This window comes from Hemicordylus capensis, chromosome 2, assembly GCF_027244095.1.
Source record: "Hemicordylus capensis ecotype Gifberg chromosome 2, rHemCap1.1.pri, whole genome shotgun sequence".
NCBI classification, from domain to species: Eukaryota; Metazoa; Chordata; class Lepidosauria; order Squamata; family Cordylidae; genus Hemicordylus; species Hemicordylus capensis.
The window spans coordinates 304,913,585-304,934,708 of NC_069658.1; the positions used below are offsets into that span (position 1 = coordinate 304,913,585).

The 21,124-nt window shown below is 41.8% G+C and overlaps 1 protein-coding gene across 9 annotated transcripts in view; it reads left to right on the forward strand.

Annotated features, from left to right (window-relative positions):
- The window catches only part of DNAH12 (dynein axonemal heavy chain 12), a 277,218-nt gene that overhangs the window by 82,668 nt on the left and 173,426 nt on the right, over window positions 1–21,124 (forward strand). For all 9 annotated transcript variants that reach the window (XM_053291166.1, XM_053291165.1, XM_053291159.1 and 6 more), the window contains 5 exons: window positions 7,068–7,261; window positions 8,807–9,050; window positions 9,424–9,609; window positions 9,703–9,903; window positions 14,461–14,655. In XM_053291166.1, coding sequence (XP_053147141.1) covers window positions 7,068–7,261; window positions 8,807–9,050; window positions 9,424–9,609; window positions 9,703–9,903; window positions 14,461–14,655 — 1,020 coding nt within the window. The remainder of the gene's footprint in view (window positions 1–7,067; window positions 7,262–8,806; window positions 9,051–9,423; window positions 9,610–9,702; window positions 9,904–14,460; window positions 14,656–21,124) is intronic.

Consider the following 21,124-nt stretch of genomic DNA (forward strand, 5'->3'; position numbering starts at 1 on the left):
ACTGACTACTGCTTCACCCTTGAAACCAACGCCTTCTTTTGTGCCCCTGCAGTTTGTGCCTCCAAATGATCCCATACATGCCTGCGGTTTTCTACACAATTTATCACCGTCCATACAACTGGATAGGGCAGAGTTCTGGTTGTGGAAAACACAACACATGCTGCAAGGCCTGCTACCCCATCAACCAGTAACTCCTGTCCCACAACAGATACCACTTGTTCAACCTTTGTTACCGCTGCCTCCTAAACCACCTGCACCCCAGTGCTTATAAGCCAGTGTGTTCAAATGACATCGGTGCCAGTTGACACCTCTGTATTGCCGTTGGAGCCGCTTCCACAATTGCCTGTTGTGCCTGTTGTGCCAGTCCCAGACCTACCCCTGCCTTCCTGTCCACCAGCACCACCTGTCCCTGTTGCACCATTGGAATCTTCTGAAGATGATTCCTATGATTCCTCGGAGTCCTCCAAATCGGACACGGACTGCGACAGTGACACACCATGGCACCCGTCTGATCTGCCCTTGGATGAGCCTCCAAGGAACCCCACGTCTCCAAACAAGGAACTGAAATCCTACACTAAAATGATTCAGCAGATGGTGGAGATGCTAGAGCTTGAGGTCAAGCACCCTGCCACTGACCTTGAGGACCCTGTCTATAAGATGATGGCGACGGTACAATCCCCACAAACGATTGCATTGCCTATGTTGTCTGTCATAACCAAGGCGGCTAAAATTTCCTGGGATATCTTGCAAACATCGACTCCTATGTTGAAACATTTAGAAACCCTCTATCGTGTTCAAGAGGAAGACAATCTCTATTTGCTCAAGCACCCCATCTCCAATTCCTTAGTAATTGACTACACATCTAAACCTGGCCACCGCCATACTCCCCCCTCCAAGGAGGGAAGAAAACTCGATGTTTTGGGGTGGCATATTTACTCTACGGCAAGTCTTTCAATTTGCATTGTGAACTATGCGGCCTGTTTGGCCCGCTATAACTACTGTCTTTGGGACTTGTTCTGAAAAGAACTTACCGCATTGAATTCAGAGGACCTTGTCAAAAAAATTGATGACATGCTTACTAATGCGGTGATCTCACCCAACAACAGTTAAGCATGTATAAAAACTTGGCTGAAACCGTGTCTAGAACAATGACGACTGCAATCTCTGTTCAACGCCACGCTTGGCTGAGATCTACTACTCTTAATCCTGATATGAAGGACTGTATTGAACACCTTCCATTTGATGGAAAAGGTCTTTTCAGCAAATCTACGGATTCAACCATGGAGACTCTTAAGAAGTCCAAATTCACAGCTAAAAGCTTCTCTGCTACAGCCACATCCTCCCAAGGCTCTTTCCGCTACAGATCCTACAACCGTTACCGTGCCGGTTTTAAATTTCAGGACCAAAAGGACTATAGGAAGCCTTTCAAATCCTATCATAAGAACGGTTATGGTCAACAGAACAAGAACCAAGGTCATTGTACCACCAAGGACAATACCAAACAGTCTCTTTGATCTGGGAGACTGTCCACCACTTGTACCATCACTTCCAGCTGAAGCCTTCAACACCACTCCTCTGACCGCTTGTGGCATGCCATCGATACCAACTCGTTTGCCACCCAACATCATCAGGCTAGCCAGTCGTGCCTCAGCATGGCACCAAATAACATCTGACCAATGGGTCTTATGTTATCAACTCTGGCTACGCAATCAAGTTCATAACTTTGACACGTTTTGAGGTAATCAAGTCCACCCCTCCAACCCCGGCTCTGTGGCAAGAAGTGCATGCCCTGTTGGAGAAAGGTGCACTAGCACTTACATAGCACTTACATTTATATACCGCTCTATAGCCGGAGCTCTCTAAGCGGTTTACAGTGATTTTAGCATATTGCCCCCAACATTCTGGGTACTCATTTTACCAACCTCGGAAGGATGGAAGGCTGAGTCAACCTTGAGCCCCTGGTCAGGATCGAACTTGTAACCTTCTGGTTACAGGGCGGCAGTTTTACCACTGTGCCACCAGGGGCTCACTAGTTCTGGTGTGGTGGACAGATCTACTACGAGGTTTTTATTCCTGCTATTTCCTTGTCCCCAAGAAGGGTGGGGGAATCGGAGCCATTATGGACCTCCACAACCTAAACCAGTATGTGGATACACGAAAATTCCGTATGACAACGTTGCAGGGAATTCTTCCGTTCCTGGCCAAGGAGGAGTGGCTTGCCACATTAGATCTCAAGGACATGTATTTTCTTATCAGGATCCAGGACAATCATTGCAAATTCCTAAGATTTGCCATAGGAGGTTTAGCATTCCAATACAAGGTGCTGCCCTTCAGCTTATCTACAGCACCCAGAGTCTTCATGAAATGTATGTCCATGATCATTGTTTATTTGAGGACTCGGCGATTGGCTTTTAGTGCACAGCGACAAATGTTAATTGGAATCTCAAATCCAATTCACACTCTGTCTCCTGCAAGACTTGGGGATCCAAGTCAACTGGGCCAAGTCCAAGCTTCAACCAGTCAAGATGGTAGATTTTGTAGGTGCCCTGTTAGATACTCAAATGAAGTGGGCCTACCTACCTCTGGACAGGTACTGACAGATTTGTATCCTTACAGACCACTTCAAACACATCCCTCTCCAATTCATATCCAATCTTTGGATTGTATCCAAAGATTGCTAGGCCTGATGGCTTCATGCAAATCCACAGTTTTCAACACTTGCCTTCAAGTGGAGAAGGCGAGGAGAGCTGGTCTTGTGGTAGCAAGCATGACCTGTCCCCTTAACTAAGCAGAGTCTGCCCTGGGTGCATATGAAGGGGAGACTAGAAGTGTGAGCACTGAAAGATATTCCACTCAGGGATGGAGCCGCTCTGGGAAGAGCAGATGGTTCCAAGTTCCCTCCCTGGCATCTCCAAGATAGGGCTGAGAGAGATTCCTGCCCGCAACCTTGGAGAAGCCGCTGCCAGTCTGCGAAGACAATACTGAGCTAGATAGACCAATGGTCTGACTCAGTATATGACAGCTTCCTATGTTCCTATGTAATTGTGGTACCTGCAGACCTTCCGACCGAATGTCGACAGCCAGGCAATGATCTCCCCTGATATTGACATTCCTCCACTGATATTTAAATCCTAACATGGTGGAAGAAGAAAGAGAGTGGGGTCCCCTTCATCACCCCTACTCCATCACTGTGTGTCACAACTGATGCTTCCTTCTTGGGTTGGGGAGCCCATTGTGGTGAACACCACGTACAAGGTCTGTGGTCAATGCACCAACGCCACATGCATATCAGTTTTTTAGAGTTGATGGCCACTTATCTGGCACTCAAGTCTTTTGCTCCCTTGATTCAAAACTCAATTGTGCAGTTATTGATGGACAATACTATGGCAATAGCCTATGTGAACCAGCAGGGTGGCGCGGTTTCCTGCTTTCTGTGCGCCCTAAGTTACCATCTATGGACTTGGTGCATATCCAGGAACATCTTCATAAGAACATAAGAACAGCCCTGCTGGATCAGGCCCAAGGCCCATCTAGTCCAGCATCCTGTTTTGCACAGTGGCCCACCAGATGCTGCTGGAAGCCACAGGTGGGAGTTGAGGGCATGCCCTCTCTCTGTTACTCCCATGCTCCTGGTACTCAGAGGCATTCTGCCTTTGAGGCTGGAGGTGGCCTTTAGCCCTCATGATGACTCTTCACATCAAGGGGCTGCAAAATGTCTTGGCGGACAACCTCAGCAGGACTTTCGAGAACCAGCAACATCACGAATGGGAACTGGAACAGTCCTGCCTGGACCACCTGATACAGAAGTGGGGTCTTCCTCAAATAAACATCTTTGCTTTGGTAACGAACAAGAAATTTCCGCAATACTGTTTGAAAGTGAGCATTGGTCGTGGTTCCCTGGGGGATGCCTTCCGACATCATTGGGGAGGGAACCTTCTTTACATGCCCCCCCCCCGGTAATTGGCAAGCTGGTACGCAACAATGCATGAGCCATTTTAGTAACATAATAGTGTCCTCGCCAGCCTTGGTTTGCGTCACTACTCAGACTGACAGACGACAACTATTGTCACCTGCCTCTAGACCCGGACCTACTGTTGAGAGATACGGGAAAAATCTTACATCCATCTCTGTGAACCTTGCGAATCACAGCCTGGAAGGTCGGCTACTGAAGAATATCCTTCCCAACTCTCGAAGAGCTTCCACTCAGAAAAGTTATGTGAGTAAATGGAAGTGTTTTACGATATATGCAAGAGACCATGGATTTCGTCCACTGAAATCAGGTCCTCTTATATCTCACCAGTTTCAAGGAAGCTGGCTTAGCTAATGTGTCCCTCCGGGTCCACCTTGCCACTATTTCCTCTAAACATGCTGGTTGGCAAGGCCATTCTGTGTTTTCGCACACGATGTGCAAAAAGTTTTTGAGGGGCATTTATAATCTTTATCCCACAGTCTGTGCTCCGACTGAGCAATGGAGCCTTTCCCTGGTTCTAGCCTCTCTGATGGATGCTCTCTTTGAGCCTCTTCATGAAACCAGCCTCCGCTACCTGATGCTTAAGACCGTCTTTCAAATAGTGATTACTACCACCAGGCGGGTAAGCGAGTTAATGGCCTTGCGCGCTGATGCACCATATATGCAATTCTGTCCTAACAGGGTGGTGATGCGTACTGACACGGCTTTCCTACCTAAAGTGGTGACAGACTTCCACTTGAATCAGAACATTGTTCTTCCCTCCTTCTTTCAAAATCCTGAGTCTAGATTGGACAAAATGCGACACTCTCTCGATGTGAGACGATATTTGCTCTACTACCTGAAACGTACAGCGCCTATTAGATGCACCGAGATGCTCTTCGTCTTGTTCAAAGGCAAGAATAAGGGTCTCTCTGTCTCTAGACAGAGACTTTCCCACTGGTTGGTGGAGCTCATTTTCTTAACATACAAATTACAGCATCAACAACCTCCTAAATTAATCAGCGCACACTCCACGAGAGTGTATGCTGCTTCCGCTGCACATTTATCTGGCCTCCGCTTCGAAGACATTTGTGCTGTGTCCACCTGGTCGTCGCACCTACTTTTCATCAAAAATTATGCTGTGGACTTATGTTTGGCTGCGGAGGCCAGCTTTGGGAGAGAGGTACTCAAAAGGGTTCTCCAGTAGTGGGTGAAATGGCTGCACCTTCCACCAAGGGAAAAAGCTAGTTAGTCACCCATTCCTCATGATGACAACAAATCACTTCCAGATAGACAGGTTGCTTACCTGTAACTTATGATCTGGAGGTGATCCATTGTCAGTCATGAGACCCGCCCATGCCTCCCTGATGCAGCATTTTCAAAACAAATCTGACTTACCTATTGGATCAATGAATCCCATACTGTGTGGATCGTCTATCATCAGACAGATCTCCAAAAAACTGAGACAAAATGGCACCCGATTGCCAAGAAAAGCAAGGCACGGAACATGTGCACAGCAGGGAGGGGCGCCAAAGAGGAGCTAGTTAATCCATCCGAGAGGTCCCTGCACAGGTGCAGTAACCCATTTCTCATGACTGACAATGGATCACCTCCAGATAATGTTACTGTTGGAAATTCTCTGTGGTGAGAGAATCCCTTTCTCAATATAGCAGAGTGCACAGAGGCACAACACAGCAGTGTATTAGTTAGGCATGCGTGTGTGCTGAGAGTAAAGTAACTTGGAGCCAATTCATAGTTTCAAATCAATATAAAAGGCATTTATTAAGGAACTCCATTCTAGATAGGAAAGTGAGGATTTAGGATCTCTAATCTATCTATCTAACTGGATGCAGATGGATTCTGCATCCTCTCTGCACATTTGGTGCAGGGAGGGGAACTTGCCATGTTGCAAGGTAGGCGGGCAGGTAGCAAGAGAGAGAGAAGGAGGAAGGAAGTTGAATCCCCTGAGATTAGCAATCTACATTTCAAAGGGATAGCATCAGAGCAGTGGAGAAGTGATGACAAATGTCTTGACCCTCTAGCCCTCTGACTTACTAGTCTGTCCTCCACTGTCTGAGGCAAAGAGACAGCGCAAAGTCCTTTAGCTTTCCAACAGTTACCGGTAAGCAACCGGTCTTTCGCGTTTGTGCTGGTTTACTTGAGGGAAGAGGTTTTAGAGCCCTTTCTCATGATCGAGTGAGAGAGCTTGAGGGCAGGTGGCAGGGAAGGCAGCAGAAGCTCACCTTCCCCACAGACGATCCATGTGGAGTTGCTGAGCGTGGAAATCGCATGCTGAGTCATGGGGTCTGGATGTGTCGTCCTGGCCCCTGGAAATACCATAATGCACCACGCTAGTGCACTGTGGTACATTGTGGTGGTTCACCCAGTGATGTGTGGGTGCTCATGTTTCAGTGCTGCCTGAAAGTAGCTGGCACAGATACACAGTCAATTAAACAGGGTTAAGGGAGTGCTCGATCCCTTAACCTCGTTTAACAGCCCAGCATCTTATCTGGTTTGCCACTGAGGCACCACTGGGAGCTGTGCAGCTCCCAGCAGCTCCCATGGGCAGCCAAGCCTGGGCTTAGCTGCCCTAGCCCGGTCTTGGCTGCTTGTGAGAACAGCCTCACTTTGTAGAAGCTCTGTCTCACACCACTGCATGGTGCTAGAGTAGCAACCCTGGTGTTCCCACTGCCAGTTTGTGACACTTTCTAGTGAAAGCATTGGGACAGGTAGCCTTTAACCATTCAGTGGCAACAACAGCTGAAGTTGGTAAGTGGTAACCCTCCAGTCAACCTCTGCATAAGCTCCTGCTGCTTTCAGTCATTTAAAATTTTTTGGAAAGGATAATTGTGTTTCACAGAGAAAATTGTAGCCCATTCCTGTAACATTTAATTAGAAACACTAGACTCTTTGCTCAGCATTCACCTTAGTTCCTTTTTTGACAAATCTAAAAATGTATCCTTTGTTGGATTAGAAAAAAATATGCCTCATTTTTATCTTTTATTCCTAATGTGTTTACTTTATGTTTTAAAAGCCAGCAATGTATTCTCTTGTAATGTTAACTTGTTATTCATTTAATTGCCTAAGTGTTTCTCAAGAGGTATAAATCTGTTTCTAGTATGTAACCGACATGAGAGCACTGCAGAAACGCTTACAAGATGCTGATGAAACTGTTGCCTTCATTAATAAAGAAGAAAAGCTTTTTAATTGGGAACTGACTGAGTATCCAGAGTTGGAAACCTTAAAAGTTAACATTGAGCCATTCCAAAAACTTTTTGTTTTTATATTGAAATGGCAGCGGACTGAAAAACGGTAATTAAATGCAGAAATATTTATATAAAAGTGTATAAATCTGAGAGTGCTTTAATTTGTTAAAGAAAAAGCTAAACCTAAGCTAAAGCTAAACTGTTATGCTAAACATGTTAGTATTAAACAATTCTGTTGTCCATGAGTTTGCAAGTTTTGCTTATGAGGCAGTGATATTCACACTGTTATGATTTACATTTTATTTCATCTTGTCTTGTGTTAAGTTATTAGCATATATGTATAAATTAGATGAGTCTAATTTACTTGCTGAGTACAAATAGTGTAACTCATATCAAGTAGCCTAAGAAATACACCGTACAAAGTTAGCAGCACAACTTATGAGTAAGTACTTCAGTTTCCTGTATGAAGCTTTAGACTGGGCTCCATATTGATGAAGAGATCTGCTGACTGGGGTTCTGTAGCACCATATTTCCAGCATCCACAGCCTCTACAGCTGGCAGATCTGCTGCACTCTTTCATAAGGCATCATTCTTTCAGTTAGGAAGGTTTCAGATGGAAAACTTGGAGCTCTCTCATTCCAGCAAAGGTACTTCTGAATAACTAACCTGCAGGGAATGCTAATTCATGAGTAGATGCTCTGGTAGGGAGGATTGCATCCTGCCAGTTGAAAAACTGGCAGATCTGCAGATCTCATGCAGATTAGCCAGTTTTTCCCCAGCAGGCAGATCTGCATGAGAACCTGAAGGGTGTAAATACTCATAAAAGAATCTACTTGAAGGGAACCCTTACCAGTCTGCAAATATGGGAATATCTAGCAATATCTGTTCAGACATCACAAGGAAATTAGGTTCCCCTTTAAAGACTGTGCACTCCCTAGCTTGTTACCCAGGATATATCCCAGGACCAGTGGAACATAGCAACTAAGGAAGCTGCTATATACTTAGTCAGACCAGTGGCTCATCCAGCATAGTAATGTCTATACTGACTGGCAGCAGCTTCTCCAAGGTTTTAGACAGAAATCTTTCCCAGCCCTACCTGGAAATGACAGGAATTGAACCTGGGACCTTCTGCATGCAAAGCAGATGCTCTACCACTGAACTACAGCAGTTATCCTACTATAATATCAGGCCTTCTGTAGGGCTTATGTTGCCCTCTAGTGACTAAATACGATATAAACATTAATCTTTTCAGAAAGATGAAGAATTGATTTTAACTTACCCTGTCTGTTCGTGTATTTCTCATATTGACACACCTATACAGCTGTAAAGTAGCATAAAATTGCTTCCTTATCTTTGAAATTAATTCTATACAGTTTTAAAAATCTCTTGAGTTTTCAAATTGCTGCTCTTGAATTCCTTGATACTGCTAGTCTAATATAGTCTTTCTTGTGATTATGAAATGTTTAATGTTTAATTCTCTGTGTACTATAGAAAACTTAAACTTAAGGGACACCGTTATAAACTGGGTTTCTTTGACTTTTTAAAACACTTGTGCCACAAAAATTATTTTTAAAACTATGTTTTGATCTGGAACGTTATATTTGTATTTGTTATATAGGAATAAGATTAATTCTAGCTTTCCTTTTTTAAGGTGGATGGATGGTGCTTTTTTAGATCTCAATGGGGAAAGTATGGAAGCTGAGGTAGATGAGTTTTTTCGAGAAATCTACAAGACACTAAGGTTCTTTCAACAGAAGCAAAAGAAAGCTGAAATAGAAAGAAAAAAGTCAGCACAGCGCAGACCAGTGTCAGATGAGAGAGTAGAGGAAGAAAAGAAGGACAATCCAACTATTAGAATGTGTGCTGTAGTTATGGAGCAAATTAAAGACTTCAAGGTACATGGTTAATTATAAAGACAGATGACGTTAAGCAGATCTTGCTTACATTTGTGCTCTGTACATACAAAGATAAGCCTGAAATATGTTAGAATGTGTTGCACAAATGTTCTTGATAAAATAACTTACATACAGACACCTGCTTGAGCCCTCTTGACTGAAAACCCAAAATACTTTCAAGTCTTCTTCCCAACAAAACTGAATATTAGACCACAATGGGAGTTCTTGGAGCAGATGAGATACAGCTAATAAGTTTCAATAAATAAAATAATATTTCCAAGTAATGCTACTTACAGTGTTTTTATTATTTGTTGTTATTTTATTTTATTTTATTTTATTTTATTTTATTTTATTTTATTTTATTCTCAATTAGGAAAATATCCCTTTGGTGACTATCCTCTGTAATCCAGGCATAAGAACTCGCCATTGGCAACAGATGTCAGAAATAGTTGCATATGATTTAACTCCAGATTCTGGAACCACCCTAAGAAAAGTTTTAAAGCAGAACCTAACTCCTTACCTAGAGCAATTTGAAACCATAAGTGTGGGAGCAAGCAAGGTAAGAACAAACACTGTCTCTTCCACTCTTAACAGCACAAAATTGAAATGAGCTAAGTGGATGATGAAATATTGTATTTCCACAATGCTATAGGAATTCTCATTAGAGAAAGCAATGCACACTATGATGGAGATATGGGATGGAATTTCCTTCCAAACAAGTTTATATCGTGAGACTGGAGTTAATATTTTATCTGCAGTAGATGAGATTCAGACTATTTTGGATGACCAGATTGTAAAAACACAAACAATGAGAGGATCACCTTTCATCAAGCCATTTGAAAAACAAATCAAGGTATTTGTAAACAGATTTCCCTTTAATTTAGGGTATGTTTGCACACTTTGGTTGCTGAGTTTATTGTTGCTTTGTTAGATTTCTATTAAAATATTACATGTCCTGGGCTTAGCAAATTGCATAATCTATGGGATATCACTGACATATTCAAGTGGTTATATTAATTTTTTTTAATCTTCATTTTAGTCTTAATTGATTAATCAGTCAACTTATTGCATTTAAATCCATATTACAAAACCCCCCAAAACAAATAAAAGACCTTACAGAGTGAACAAATGACTTGGACTTAGACCCCACAATTACTGCAGTATCTGAATCGGAGGTGCTGAGTGACTCCTCTTATGTGGTCAGGCTGGATCAGTTCCAGGCTGTGACCCCTGAGGATGTGGACAAGCTGCTTGGAGCAGTGCAGTCTACCACCTGTTCTCTTGACCCTTGTCCGACATGGCTTATACTGTGTGTCAGGGAGATTGTTGTAGAAGGCCTAGTAGATATCATAAATGTTTCCCTGAGGGAGGGCAGGGTGCCGCCTTACCTTAAGGAGGCAATTATTAAGCCTTTTTTTTAAAAAAAGAAGAAGCCTACATTGGATGCCTCAGAGTTAAGCAACAATAGGCCTGTGTCCAACCTTGATTGGGCAAGGTAATTGAGAGGGTGGTAGCCTCCCACCTCCAGACACCTTGGAGGAAACTGATTACCTAGTCCTAGATGCATTTCAGACTGGCTTTCGGGTGGGCTATGGAGTGGAAACTGCCTTGGTCAGGCTGATGGATGATCTCCAATTGGGAATTGATAGAGGAAGTGTGATTCTATTGGTCCTTTTGGACCTCCTGGCAGTTTTCAAAACTATTGACCATAGTATCCTTCTGGAGCGTCTGACGGGGTAGGGATGGGAGGCACTGTTTTGCAGTGGTTCCACTCTGACCTCATGGGCAGATTCCAGATGGTGTATCTTGGAGACTGTTATTCTTCAAAATCTGAACTTTGGTATGGTGTCCCTCAGGGTTCTGTATTATCTCCGATGTTGTTTAACATCTATATGAAACCACTGGGAGAGATCATCAGGAGATTTGATGCTGGGTCTTATCAGTATGCTGATGACACCCAAATCTTTTTCTCCATGTCAACCTCATCGGGAGAAGGCATAACCTTCTAAATGCCTGCCTGGAGGCGGTGATGGGCTGGATGAGAGATAGCAAACGAGATTGAATCCAGATAAGACAAAGATACTCATTGTGCAGGGTCAGAACTCAGGAGATGGTTTTGATCTGCCTGTTCTAGATGGGGTCACACTTTCCCAGAAGGAGCAGGTACACAGTCTGGGAGTGCTTCTGGACGCAAACCTCTCCCTGGTATCCCAGGTTGAGGCAGTGGCCAGAAGTGCCTTTTATCAGCTTCAGCTGATATACCATCTGCACCCATTTCTTGAGATAAATGACCTCAGAACAGTAGTATATCTGCTGGTCGCCTCCAGACTTGACTACTGCAGTGTGCTGTATGTGGGGCTGCCTTTGTACGTAGTCCAGAAACTGCAGTTGGTCCAGAATGCAGCAGCCAGGTTGGTCTCTGGGTCATCTTGGAGAGACCATATCATTCTTATCTTAAAAGATCTGCACTGGCTGCTGATATTTTTCCGGGCAAAATATAAAGTCTTGGTTATAACCTATAAAGCCCTAAACAGCTTAGGCCCAGGTTATTAAAGATAACGTCTTCTTCGCTATGAGCCCCAACACCCATTGAGATAATCAGGAGGGGTTCCTCTGCAGTTGCCACAGGCTCGTCTGGTGGCTACTCGGGGATGGGCCCTCTCCATTGCTGCCCCAAGTCTTTGGAACATGCTTCCTGCTGAAATAAGAGCCTTCTCATCTCTTACAACTTTTTAAAAGGCAGTTGAGACACATTTGTTTACCCAGGCTTTTAATTAGATACTGTTTTAATAGTTTGATGGTTTTTAATAGTTTTAACATTTTAAGTTTTAAGTTGTTGTAATGTTTTAACCTTTTTACTTGTTTTTATTGTTTTGTTGTAAACTGCCCAGAGACTTGCGTTTTGGGCAGTATACAAATCAAATCATCTTTATTACCATCATAGACCAGCACAGGATAAAAGCAAAAAAATGTGATATAGTTACAGATTACATTATAATCATTGTCATAAGGCATATTATGAGACAGTTGAGTCATGATTAATTGTCATTCTATAATTATACTATATGACTATAGTTAAGATAGTGATTATAGAATAAAAGTATAAATCAATTCTCGTACTATAAAATATTACTCTAATATTGTAAGGAAGACAGTAAAATAGAGATAAAATTGGGAAGTTCATAAGTAAAATATGCATTAAATATTTAAGATATAGGACACAAAAGCTAACATGTAAAAGCAAAAAAAGTGTGATATAGTTACGGATTGTATTATAAGGCAGTATAATCATTGTCATAAGGCAAATTCTGAGGCAATTGAGATAGTTTATAGATTAAAAATGTAAATCAATTTTTTGTATTATAGAATACTACTCTACTATTGTAAGGAAGCTAGTAAGACAGAGATAAAAAGTAGGGAACAAAATAGGTAAAATATGCATAAAATATTTAAGAGATAGGATACAAAAGCTAAGATGTAAGTAGGACAACTAACTGCAGCAGAGAAATCAGATAGAATAGACAGTAGGTAAAATCTACTACACTGATTATGAGGTGGTAGTCAGGTTTTGGTGGATCTTGCACACTGCTGCATAAAACTTGGCAGTGTTATATGTGAAAGTCTGGTTATCATCCGAGAGTAGCATCATGGTGTAATCTTGACGGGGGCAACCTGGATACCTGAGGAGTAGTGAGAGTATAAGCTTGTTGCAACTGTCTTTATTAAAGGGGCAGGAGAGGAGAACATGTTTCATGGTTTCTACCTCTCCACTGTCACAAGGGCAGAGCCTTTCCATGAATGGGATCTTCCTGTTTTTGCCTTCCAAAATGGCAGAAGGAAGAGCATGACTGCGGGCAAGGGTGAATGCCCTTCTGTGGCTTGGTGTTTCCAGTTGTGTCAAATATGCAGTGGTGGAGACAGTAAATCTAAAGCTTTCCATGGCCAGGAAGTGAGATGCCCTACCAAGTTCTTCCTGGCATTCTGTATCCAAGACCCTCTGTTTGATAGTTGATTTTGACTTGTCATAGCCCATAGCAAGCAGGAGTGGCGGGGAGAAGCCCAGTAGCGCCACTTTGTTCCAGGCTGCCCATTTCCATGAGGATTGAAAATTGTCCTGCAGGATTAGTGGAGCTAGTCCCCGGGGCACTTGAGCCAGTGGTTGAGAACAGTAATCCATAATCTGGTCTCAACTTTTATCATGCCAGTTTCCAAGCATAGGGTAGCATTGGAAACACAGCAGGGCACTTGTAAGGCTGCTCTAAGGAATTTAGACTGGACATGTTCTAGTGAAGTGAGATTGGATAGGGGTCCAGCTGGGCACCATATATTAATTGGGCCAGCGGCTTGATCTCATGTAATTTGAGCGCTGTAGAAATGTAGTGGCCACCTTTGGCAGCAGAGCTCCTCTGTGCAGAGAGGGCAATGTGGCCACTGTGGGCCTTTCTTTTGCCAGAAGTGTGAAGGACCACCCCCAGATAAGTAAAACAAGCTAGCTGCTCAATTCTGTGTCCATCAATATTCTAGCAAAGGCCATATCCTTAATTTTTTGGTAGTTTATTTAGAGTTGTTTACTTTTGCAGTACTGTGATAATATTGCCAGCACACTTCTGAGGCCTATGGGGGTCCTCAAAAGGATTGCAGCATTGTCAGCATAGAGTAGGATGGAGATGGATCTTCTGGCCAACTTGGGTGAAGGTCAGGGTTGTTCAGGTGGCTCACCATGGCATTAATATAAAAATTGAACAAGAGCAGAGCCAGGATATAGTCCTGTTTGACTCCCTTCTGGGTTGGAATGGGGTTTGTAAGGTGACCTTGGAGGCTACATCTCACCCTGGGTATTGTGTCTGTGTGGAGGGTGTAGATCAGATAGAACAGGTGTTGGTCAATTGTGGTGGACTCAAGCTTTTCCTAAAGCTTAACATTGCAGATAGAGTCAAATGCGGCCTTGAGGTCTATGAAGGCAGTGTAAAGGGAGGTAGAATAATTAAGAGGAATACTTTTCAATGAGGTGTTGGAGCACATCAGATCAGTTGTAAAACTGCCTTCCCTAAATGCACAAATTCTTATAGTCTTGTTTTAATTTTTTTGGAACTGCCTTGGAATTGTTTTAATGAAAGGTGATATATAAATTTAACAATAAATTAAAAAAATTAAAAAAAATTCCTTTATAGCACTATCAAAGCAGAGCCTGGTTGAATTTAAAAATTTGGTCTTAAAAAAAAAAGACCTATGAGTATAGTAGAAGATCCAAGTGAATTAACAGGGAAGTATTTTTATCTCCCTTTTATTTGTATTAGATCTATTGTAATAATGTAAATAAAAGTTATGTTATTTCTGTGTCTTTGGTTTTGATCTTTAACCTTGTACGGTGTGGGTATTTTATGCTAAGGGATTTTCTTTTCTTTTTAAGGAATGGGAAGATCGTCTGATTAGGATTCAAGAGACCATTGATGAGTGGTTGAAAGTGCAGGCTCAGTGGCTTTACTTGGAACCAATCTTTTCTTCAGAGGATATTATGCAACAGATGCCGGAGGAAGGGCGTCAGTTTCAGACTGTGGATAGATACTGGAGAGACATTATGAGATACTGTTCCAAAGACCCCAAGGTAAAGTAGTACGATTGAGGTCTGTACTTAGTAGTTGCTAGGGCAAACACAAAGCATGTGCTCAAACTGTGCACAGGGATTTGCAAGATCTTATTCATGATCAGTTGTACATTCACAATACTGGGTAATGCACCTACCTGCACAGTAGCCTCACAGATGGAATTCTCAAGCTCCTTGAGGCATTCCAGCTTCACCCATCACTCTCAGCATGATCATTAACTTTGGCAGTTGGAGTGCCCAACACTCAGTTGCTTTCTGACTGCTGCAGCATTGTCCTCATTGGAACCTTGCTCCTTCAATTGGCTTGGTTCTTAGCTACAGAGATGAGAAAAACAGGAACACACTTTTAAATATTGGATTTTTGGCTTGACTTTTGGACTATCAGGAATCTCCTCTATTTCCTAATCAACATTAAAAAAATATTTCAAGAAATGTGAGAGCTGCGGTGCAAAGCTGCCCACAATTGACCACCATGATTTATATTTGATTTGTTTGGGTGAGGACCATAACACCAGTGTATGTAAAATTTACATTTCATTCTCCTGCCAAATGAAAAAGAGTGATAAGTTATGTTTAAGAGCATAATGGTTAGAGCATTAAGAACATTATGTTTATATGAATTAATAAGAGCATTATGTTTATATGATCAAGTGCAAACTCCAACTCTGATGCTGAAATATCTTTCAATGCTTTCTGCTATGAGGGCAACATCAGCTGACGTCAATTCAGTGACAACAAAGGGTCAGACGATGTTGACATCAGCATCAAATGTTATAGCACCTGCAGTCCCACCGACAGACATCAGCAACGAAGTCCATCCCCTCGACATTGGCATCAAGCAGGGAGACCAAGCATGTGGTACGTTGGACAGAGACACCAAACATCACCTTCAAATGTCCAGAGGATGTAGGGAAAGAGAAATAAACACAGAATCAGCCAAAAAAGCATAGGAAGCACATGGATTCTAAGCACTCCTCCCCTTCATTGAGATCAAAGATCAGACACACATCAACGTTGAAGCATTCCTCCTCAGAATCGACAGGGAAGGGAACATTGTCACCATCTAGCATTGCGAAACATGTGAGAACATACACTGTCTCTGTGCAAATGACAGTTTTTGCCACCAGAGTACCCATACAACTTCAATACAGGCATCGGTAGCAACTGAGGAACTTCAACAAGAAGACATCACAACATTGTTGTTGACAGCAACATCAAGCAATGTCCCTTTGAAAGCTACTTTGGAGTAAAGGATGCCCATTGGCATTACCAGGCTCAGTAATTACACACACAACACTAAGGGAGGAGACCTGGTCCTGTGGTAGCAAGCATGAATTGTCCCCTCTGCTAATCAGGATCTGTCCTATTTGCATTTGAATGGGAGACTACTTGTGTGAGGACTGTAAGATATTGCCCTTAGGGGATGGGGCTGATCTGGGATGAGCACCTGCACGTTGGAATGCAGAAGGTTCCAAGTTCTCTCTCTGGCATCTTCAAGATAGGTCTGAGACAGACTCCTGCCTGCAACCTTGGAAAAGCTGCTGCCAGTCTGTGTGGACAATACTGAGCTAGATGGACCAATTGTCTGACTGGGATAAGGTAGCTTCCTATGTACCTAACTACTTTGGATATCCCGTTTAGTATACCAGTGCCTTCAGTCTTTCAAGGATTTATTAGCAAGGGTTTGGATGTGGAAGAAGATACAGATAATGAAGTTCCATCTATTCCAAACACACTTTCCATGCCTCCAACTAGAGTGATACCTCCTATTTCACTGGGACATCATTATAAGCGTGAGCATTGGCACACACAGAGAGTCTCTCCACATGAGCAGTGTGGAGAGCTGTAAGGGGTTTGGCAGGGAGAGTGGGTCAAGCCCGCTCTCCTCTCACACTAGCCCTGCCTAGCCCTGGGCGGCTGGATCGGCCGCCCACATGATTACCAGCTCTGTCACAGAGCTGGTAGGAGCAGCAGGGATTGGGGACCCCTAGGTCCCTGAAAGTCCCTGAACACCCTGTGTGAGTGTGTGGGGCATTCTGGGGAGACCCCCAAGGCAGGGAGGCTTGTTGTATTCTCCCATTCGGCAGTCTCCTTGTGATCTGCCATGGTGTGGAGTGGTGCCATGGCTATTCATGATCAAAAGAACGGGGTTAGCAGAGTGCTCACTCCGCTAACCTCATTTTAGGGGAGGGGTACTTTGGAGGGCTAGCAGCTGGGAGCCATATGGCTCCCTTAGCCCAGTTTGGGAAGGTTGTGAGAATAGCCTTAGAGAGTGCCTTACCTGAGTCCAAGACATAACTTCTACGATAAGCATATGGGTTATTGGAGTTCACCAGGTATGTTTGAGTATGGATTCATATATAGATGAGGAAGCTCCTATGAAGGTCATCATACTTTTTCTCCAGGACTTCCTTATGATTATGAGGAATACCACCTTTGGAAGGCAGTAAAGTTGAAAAGCCAAAGTAGCATTCCAGGCGATTGTGGGGATGGACCTACACAACATCTTTCATATTCGGGGCAGGTCATCCCAGCCTTGGCTCATGGAACTGCTGCATCCACATTTCCAACTGTGGAGAGCACTTTACCTATTCAATGACCTCTACAGCAGCCTACTCACCTACAGGCACAAACTCACCGGTCACAGCAACTACAACTTTGATGACAGCAATGATTTCCACTGTCCCTTTGATTCCATAGGACCCTGCAGGAAAAGATCAAGAACAATCAAAAGCACATTATATGTCATAAGAACATAAGAACAGTCCTGCTGGATCAGGCTCAAGGCCCATCCAGTGCAGCATCCTGTTTCACACAGTGGCCCACCAGATGCCACTGGAAGCCTACAGGCAGGAGTTGAGGGCATGCCCTCTCTCCTGCTGTTACTCCCCTGCAACTGGTATTCAGAGGTGGCCTATAGCCCTCCGACTAGTAGCCGTTGATAGACCTCTCCTCCATGAAGTTATCCAAAACATTCTTAAAGCCATCCAAACTAGTAGCCAACACCACATCTTGTGGCAGAGAATTCTACAAGTTGATTATGTGTTGTGTGAAAAAGTACTTCCATTTGTTGGACCTAAATTTCTTGGTAACCAATTTCATGGGATGACACCAGAGTCTAGTGTTATGTGTGTGAGAGAAAAATTCTCTATCCAATTTCTCTACACCATGCATGATTTTATGGACCTCTATCATGTCTCCCCACAGTCGTCTTTTTCCTAAACTAAAAAGCCCCAGGTTTGTAGCCTTGCCTCAAAAGGAAGGTGCTCTAGGCCCTTGATCATCTTGGTTGCCCTCTTCTGCACCTTTTCCAGTTCTACAAAGTCCTTTTTTAGATGTGGTGCCCAGAATTGTACGCAGTACTCCAGGTATGGCCGCACCATAGTTTTGTATAAAGACATTTTAATATTAGCAGTTTTATTTACAATCCCCTCCTAATGATCCCTAACATGGAATTGGCCTTTTTCACAGCTGCCACAAATTCTGTAAGACACTTTCTTTTGCTTTTAAAATTTTTATTGGTTTTTACAATATCTTAACAATCCCATTACATTTAATTGAGTAAATATTGACTTCCCGCTCACCAATCAGCACGATTCATTAACTATACAAGTCAACCATTGCTATAGTAATTCAAAACATATATCCTACACATTGCAAACTTGATTTTACTCTACGCAACCTGCTATTATTACTAAATTTCAAACCCTGCTGAAAAATCGATATTAGAAAAATAGTTCTTTAAGTATAGTAAGAATGGTTTCCAATCTTCTTTAAAAGATTCCAAGTTTTCATCCCTTATCAGTACTGCAAGTTTAGCCATCTCAGCATATTCAAAAATTTTTATCAACCAATCTTCTTTTCAGGACATTTCATTGTCCTTCCATTTCTGCGCATATACTATTCTGGCCGCCGTGGTTGCATTCATTAAAAATGTTAAGTTTCTTCTGGAAAACTCTCCTTGCGTTATTCCCAGCAGCAAGGATTCTGGCCTCTTAGGAAATGTCATTTAAAAAAATTTCTTCAATTCATTATATATCATATCCCAAAAGGCCTTTGCCTTCCCGCAAGACCACCACATATGAAAAGAAGTTCCTTCACAATGTCCACATTTCCAACATTTGTTTGGAACATTTTTATACATTAATGCTAATTTTTTGGGTGTCAAATACCACCTGTACATCATCTTGTAATAATTTTCTTTTAAAGTATAACATGCAGTGAACTTCAAATCCATTTTCCATATTTTTCCCCAAGCTGCCATATCTATATTATAACCCACATCTTGAGCCCATTTTATCATAGTCGTTTTAACCACTTCATCTCTTGTCTCCTCCAAAAACAACAGCTTATACATCTTAGAAACTATTTTTTCATCATTTTCACACAGCTCCTTCTCAAATCTCGACATTTGATCCTCAAATCCAACTTTAAGATCCTTCTTGTAGATTTCATTTATCTGATGGTACTGAAACCAGTTACTAACCAAATTTTGTACTACAATTAGGTTTTTTAATTTACAGCCCTGTTCTTGGAAACATCATAAATCCCTGTAGGTACCCCATTCAGGTTGCATATTTACCTCTTTACGTGCTAAAGCTTCAATTGGGGACAGCCATAATGGAATTTTAGATTCCAACCATTTTTTACATTTTACCCACACTCTCATTAGACGCCACTTAATAATGATTAAGAAAATCTTTATGCACTTTACTTTTATCATACCACAGATATGAATGCCATCCAAACCTTCTATCGAATCCTTCCACATCAAGTATTCTGGGATTTCTTAATGTTATCCATTCTTTTAACCATGTCAAACAAACAGCATCAAAATACAACCTTAAATCTGGCAGGGTAAGATCACCTCTTTCTTTAGCATCTTTTAAATTTTTAAATTTAATTCTTGGTCTTTTCCCTTGCCAAACAAATTTGGTTATGTCCTTTTGCCATTGCTTGAAACAAGTTAAGGTGTTAATTATAGGAATAGTCTGAAAAAGAAAGAGCATTTTAGGTAAAACATTCATCTTCACAACTGAAATTCTTCCCATTAAAGATAAGTTCATTCTAGTCCATCTTTGCAAGTCAGTTTTTACTGTATTCCATATTTTGATATAATTATTTGAAAACAACAAAGAGTTTTTGTTTGTCAACCAGATGCCCAAATATTTAATTTTCTTCTCCACTTTTAGTTCACTTATTTCAAAAAACCTATCATTAGATTTCTGGTCCATATTTTTTGTCAACACCTTGGTTTTAGTCTTATTTATATAAAACCCAGCCAATTGGCCAAATTGTTGTATTTTTTGCAGAGCCGATCTTCTCTAATGGATTTTCTAGAAAAAACACCACATCATCCGCAAAGGCTCTAAGTTTATATTCTTGTTTCCCAACTTTTGGGCCTTGTATTTGATCATCTTCTCTAATATTTCTGCAAAGCACTTCCAGTACTAATATAAAAAGTAATGGGGAAAGTGGACAGCCTTGTCTAGTTCCTTTTTGTATTTTACAATTATCTGATAATTCCCCATTTATAATAATTTTAGCGTATTGCTCCGAATATATTGTCTTGATAGCCCTAATAAAATTATTACCAGCTCCCATTACATCCATTAGCCTCCACATAAACTGCCAGGAGACATTGTCAAATGCTTTCTCTGCATCCAGAAAGATCATAGCTATCTGTTTATCATTGTGTTTTTCATAATACTCCAATACATTCAGAACTGTTCTCACATTATCTCTTAATTGCTGCTGCTGAAGCAGTTTAATGACTTGAGTAATCTTCTTTTTGTCCTTAGCCCATGGAAGTTCTCTTTCTTTTTTAGAAATCTCCATCAATAATCCCTCTTTTTTCAATCCCCTTTGTTTTTTAAAGTATGCATTTTGTTGTATAAAAAAACCTCTCATAACCACTTTTCCTGCATCCCAAACTATCTTATTGTCCATTCCTTGGTTTAAATTCAGTTCAAAATAGTCCTTTAACTTCCTTTTGGCTTTCTGCACAACTTCTGCTTTTTTCAGCAAGTATTCATTCAGTCTCCAGCGAAAGGAAACCGTTCCCTTCTTCTTCCATGTAAAGCAAATTGCATTATGATCTGAAAAGGTTCTGGGCAAGATATCCATTCTTTTCATACGTGGTATAATAGATTTACATGTCCAGACCATATCTATCCTTGAATGAGATTTGTATCTTTCAGAGAAATAAGTATACTCCTTTGCATTTGAGTTTTTGATTCTCCACAAGTCGTAGTGATCCATATGTTCTACTAAATCAAAAAAAGCTTTAGGTAGCCTGCCTTGCAGATTCCTTTCAGACGTATCAGATTTTGTATCCAAGGATGTAGAAACAACCCCATTAAAATCTCCCAGTAAAACTAAATTAGCATTCGATACTTCAGCCATCTTCTGTTCTAGATATTTATAAAACTCTACTTTTTTTTTCATTGGGTGCATAAATTCCAATTAT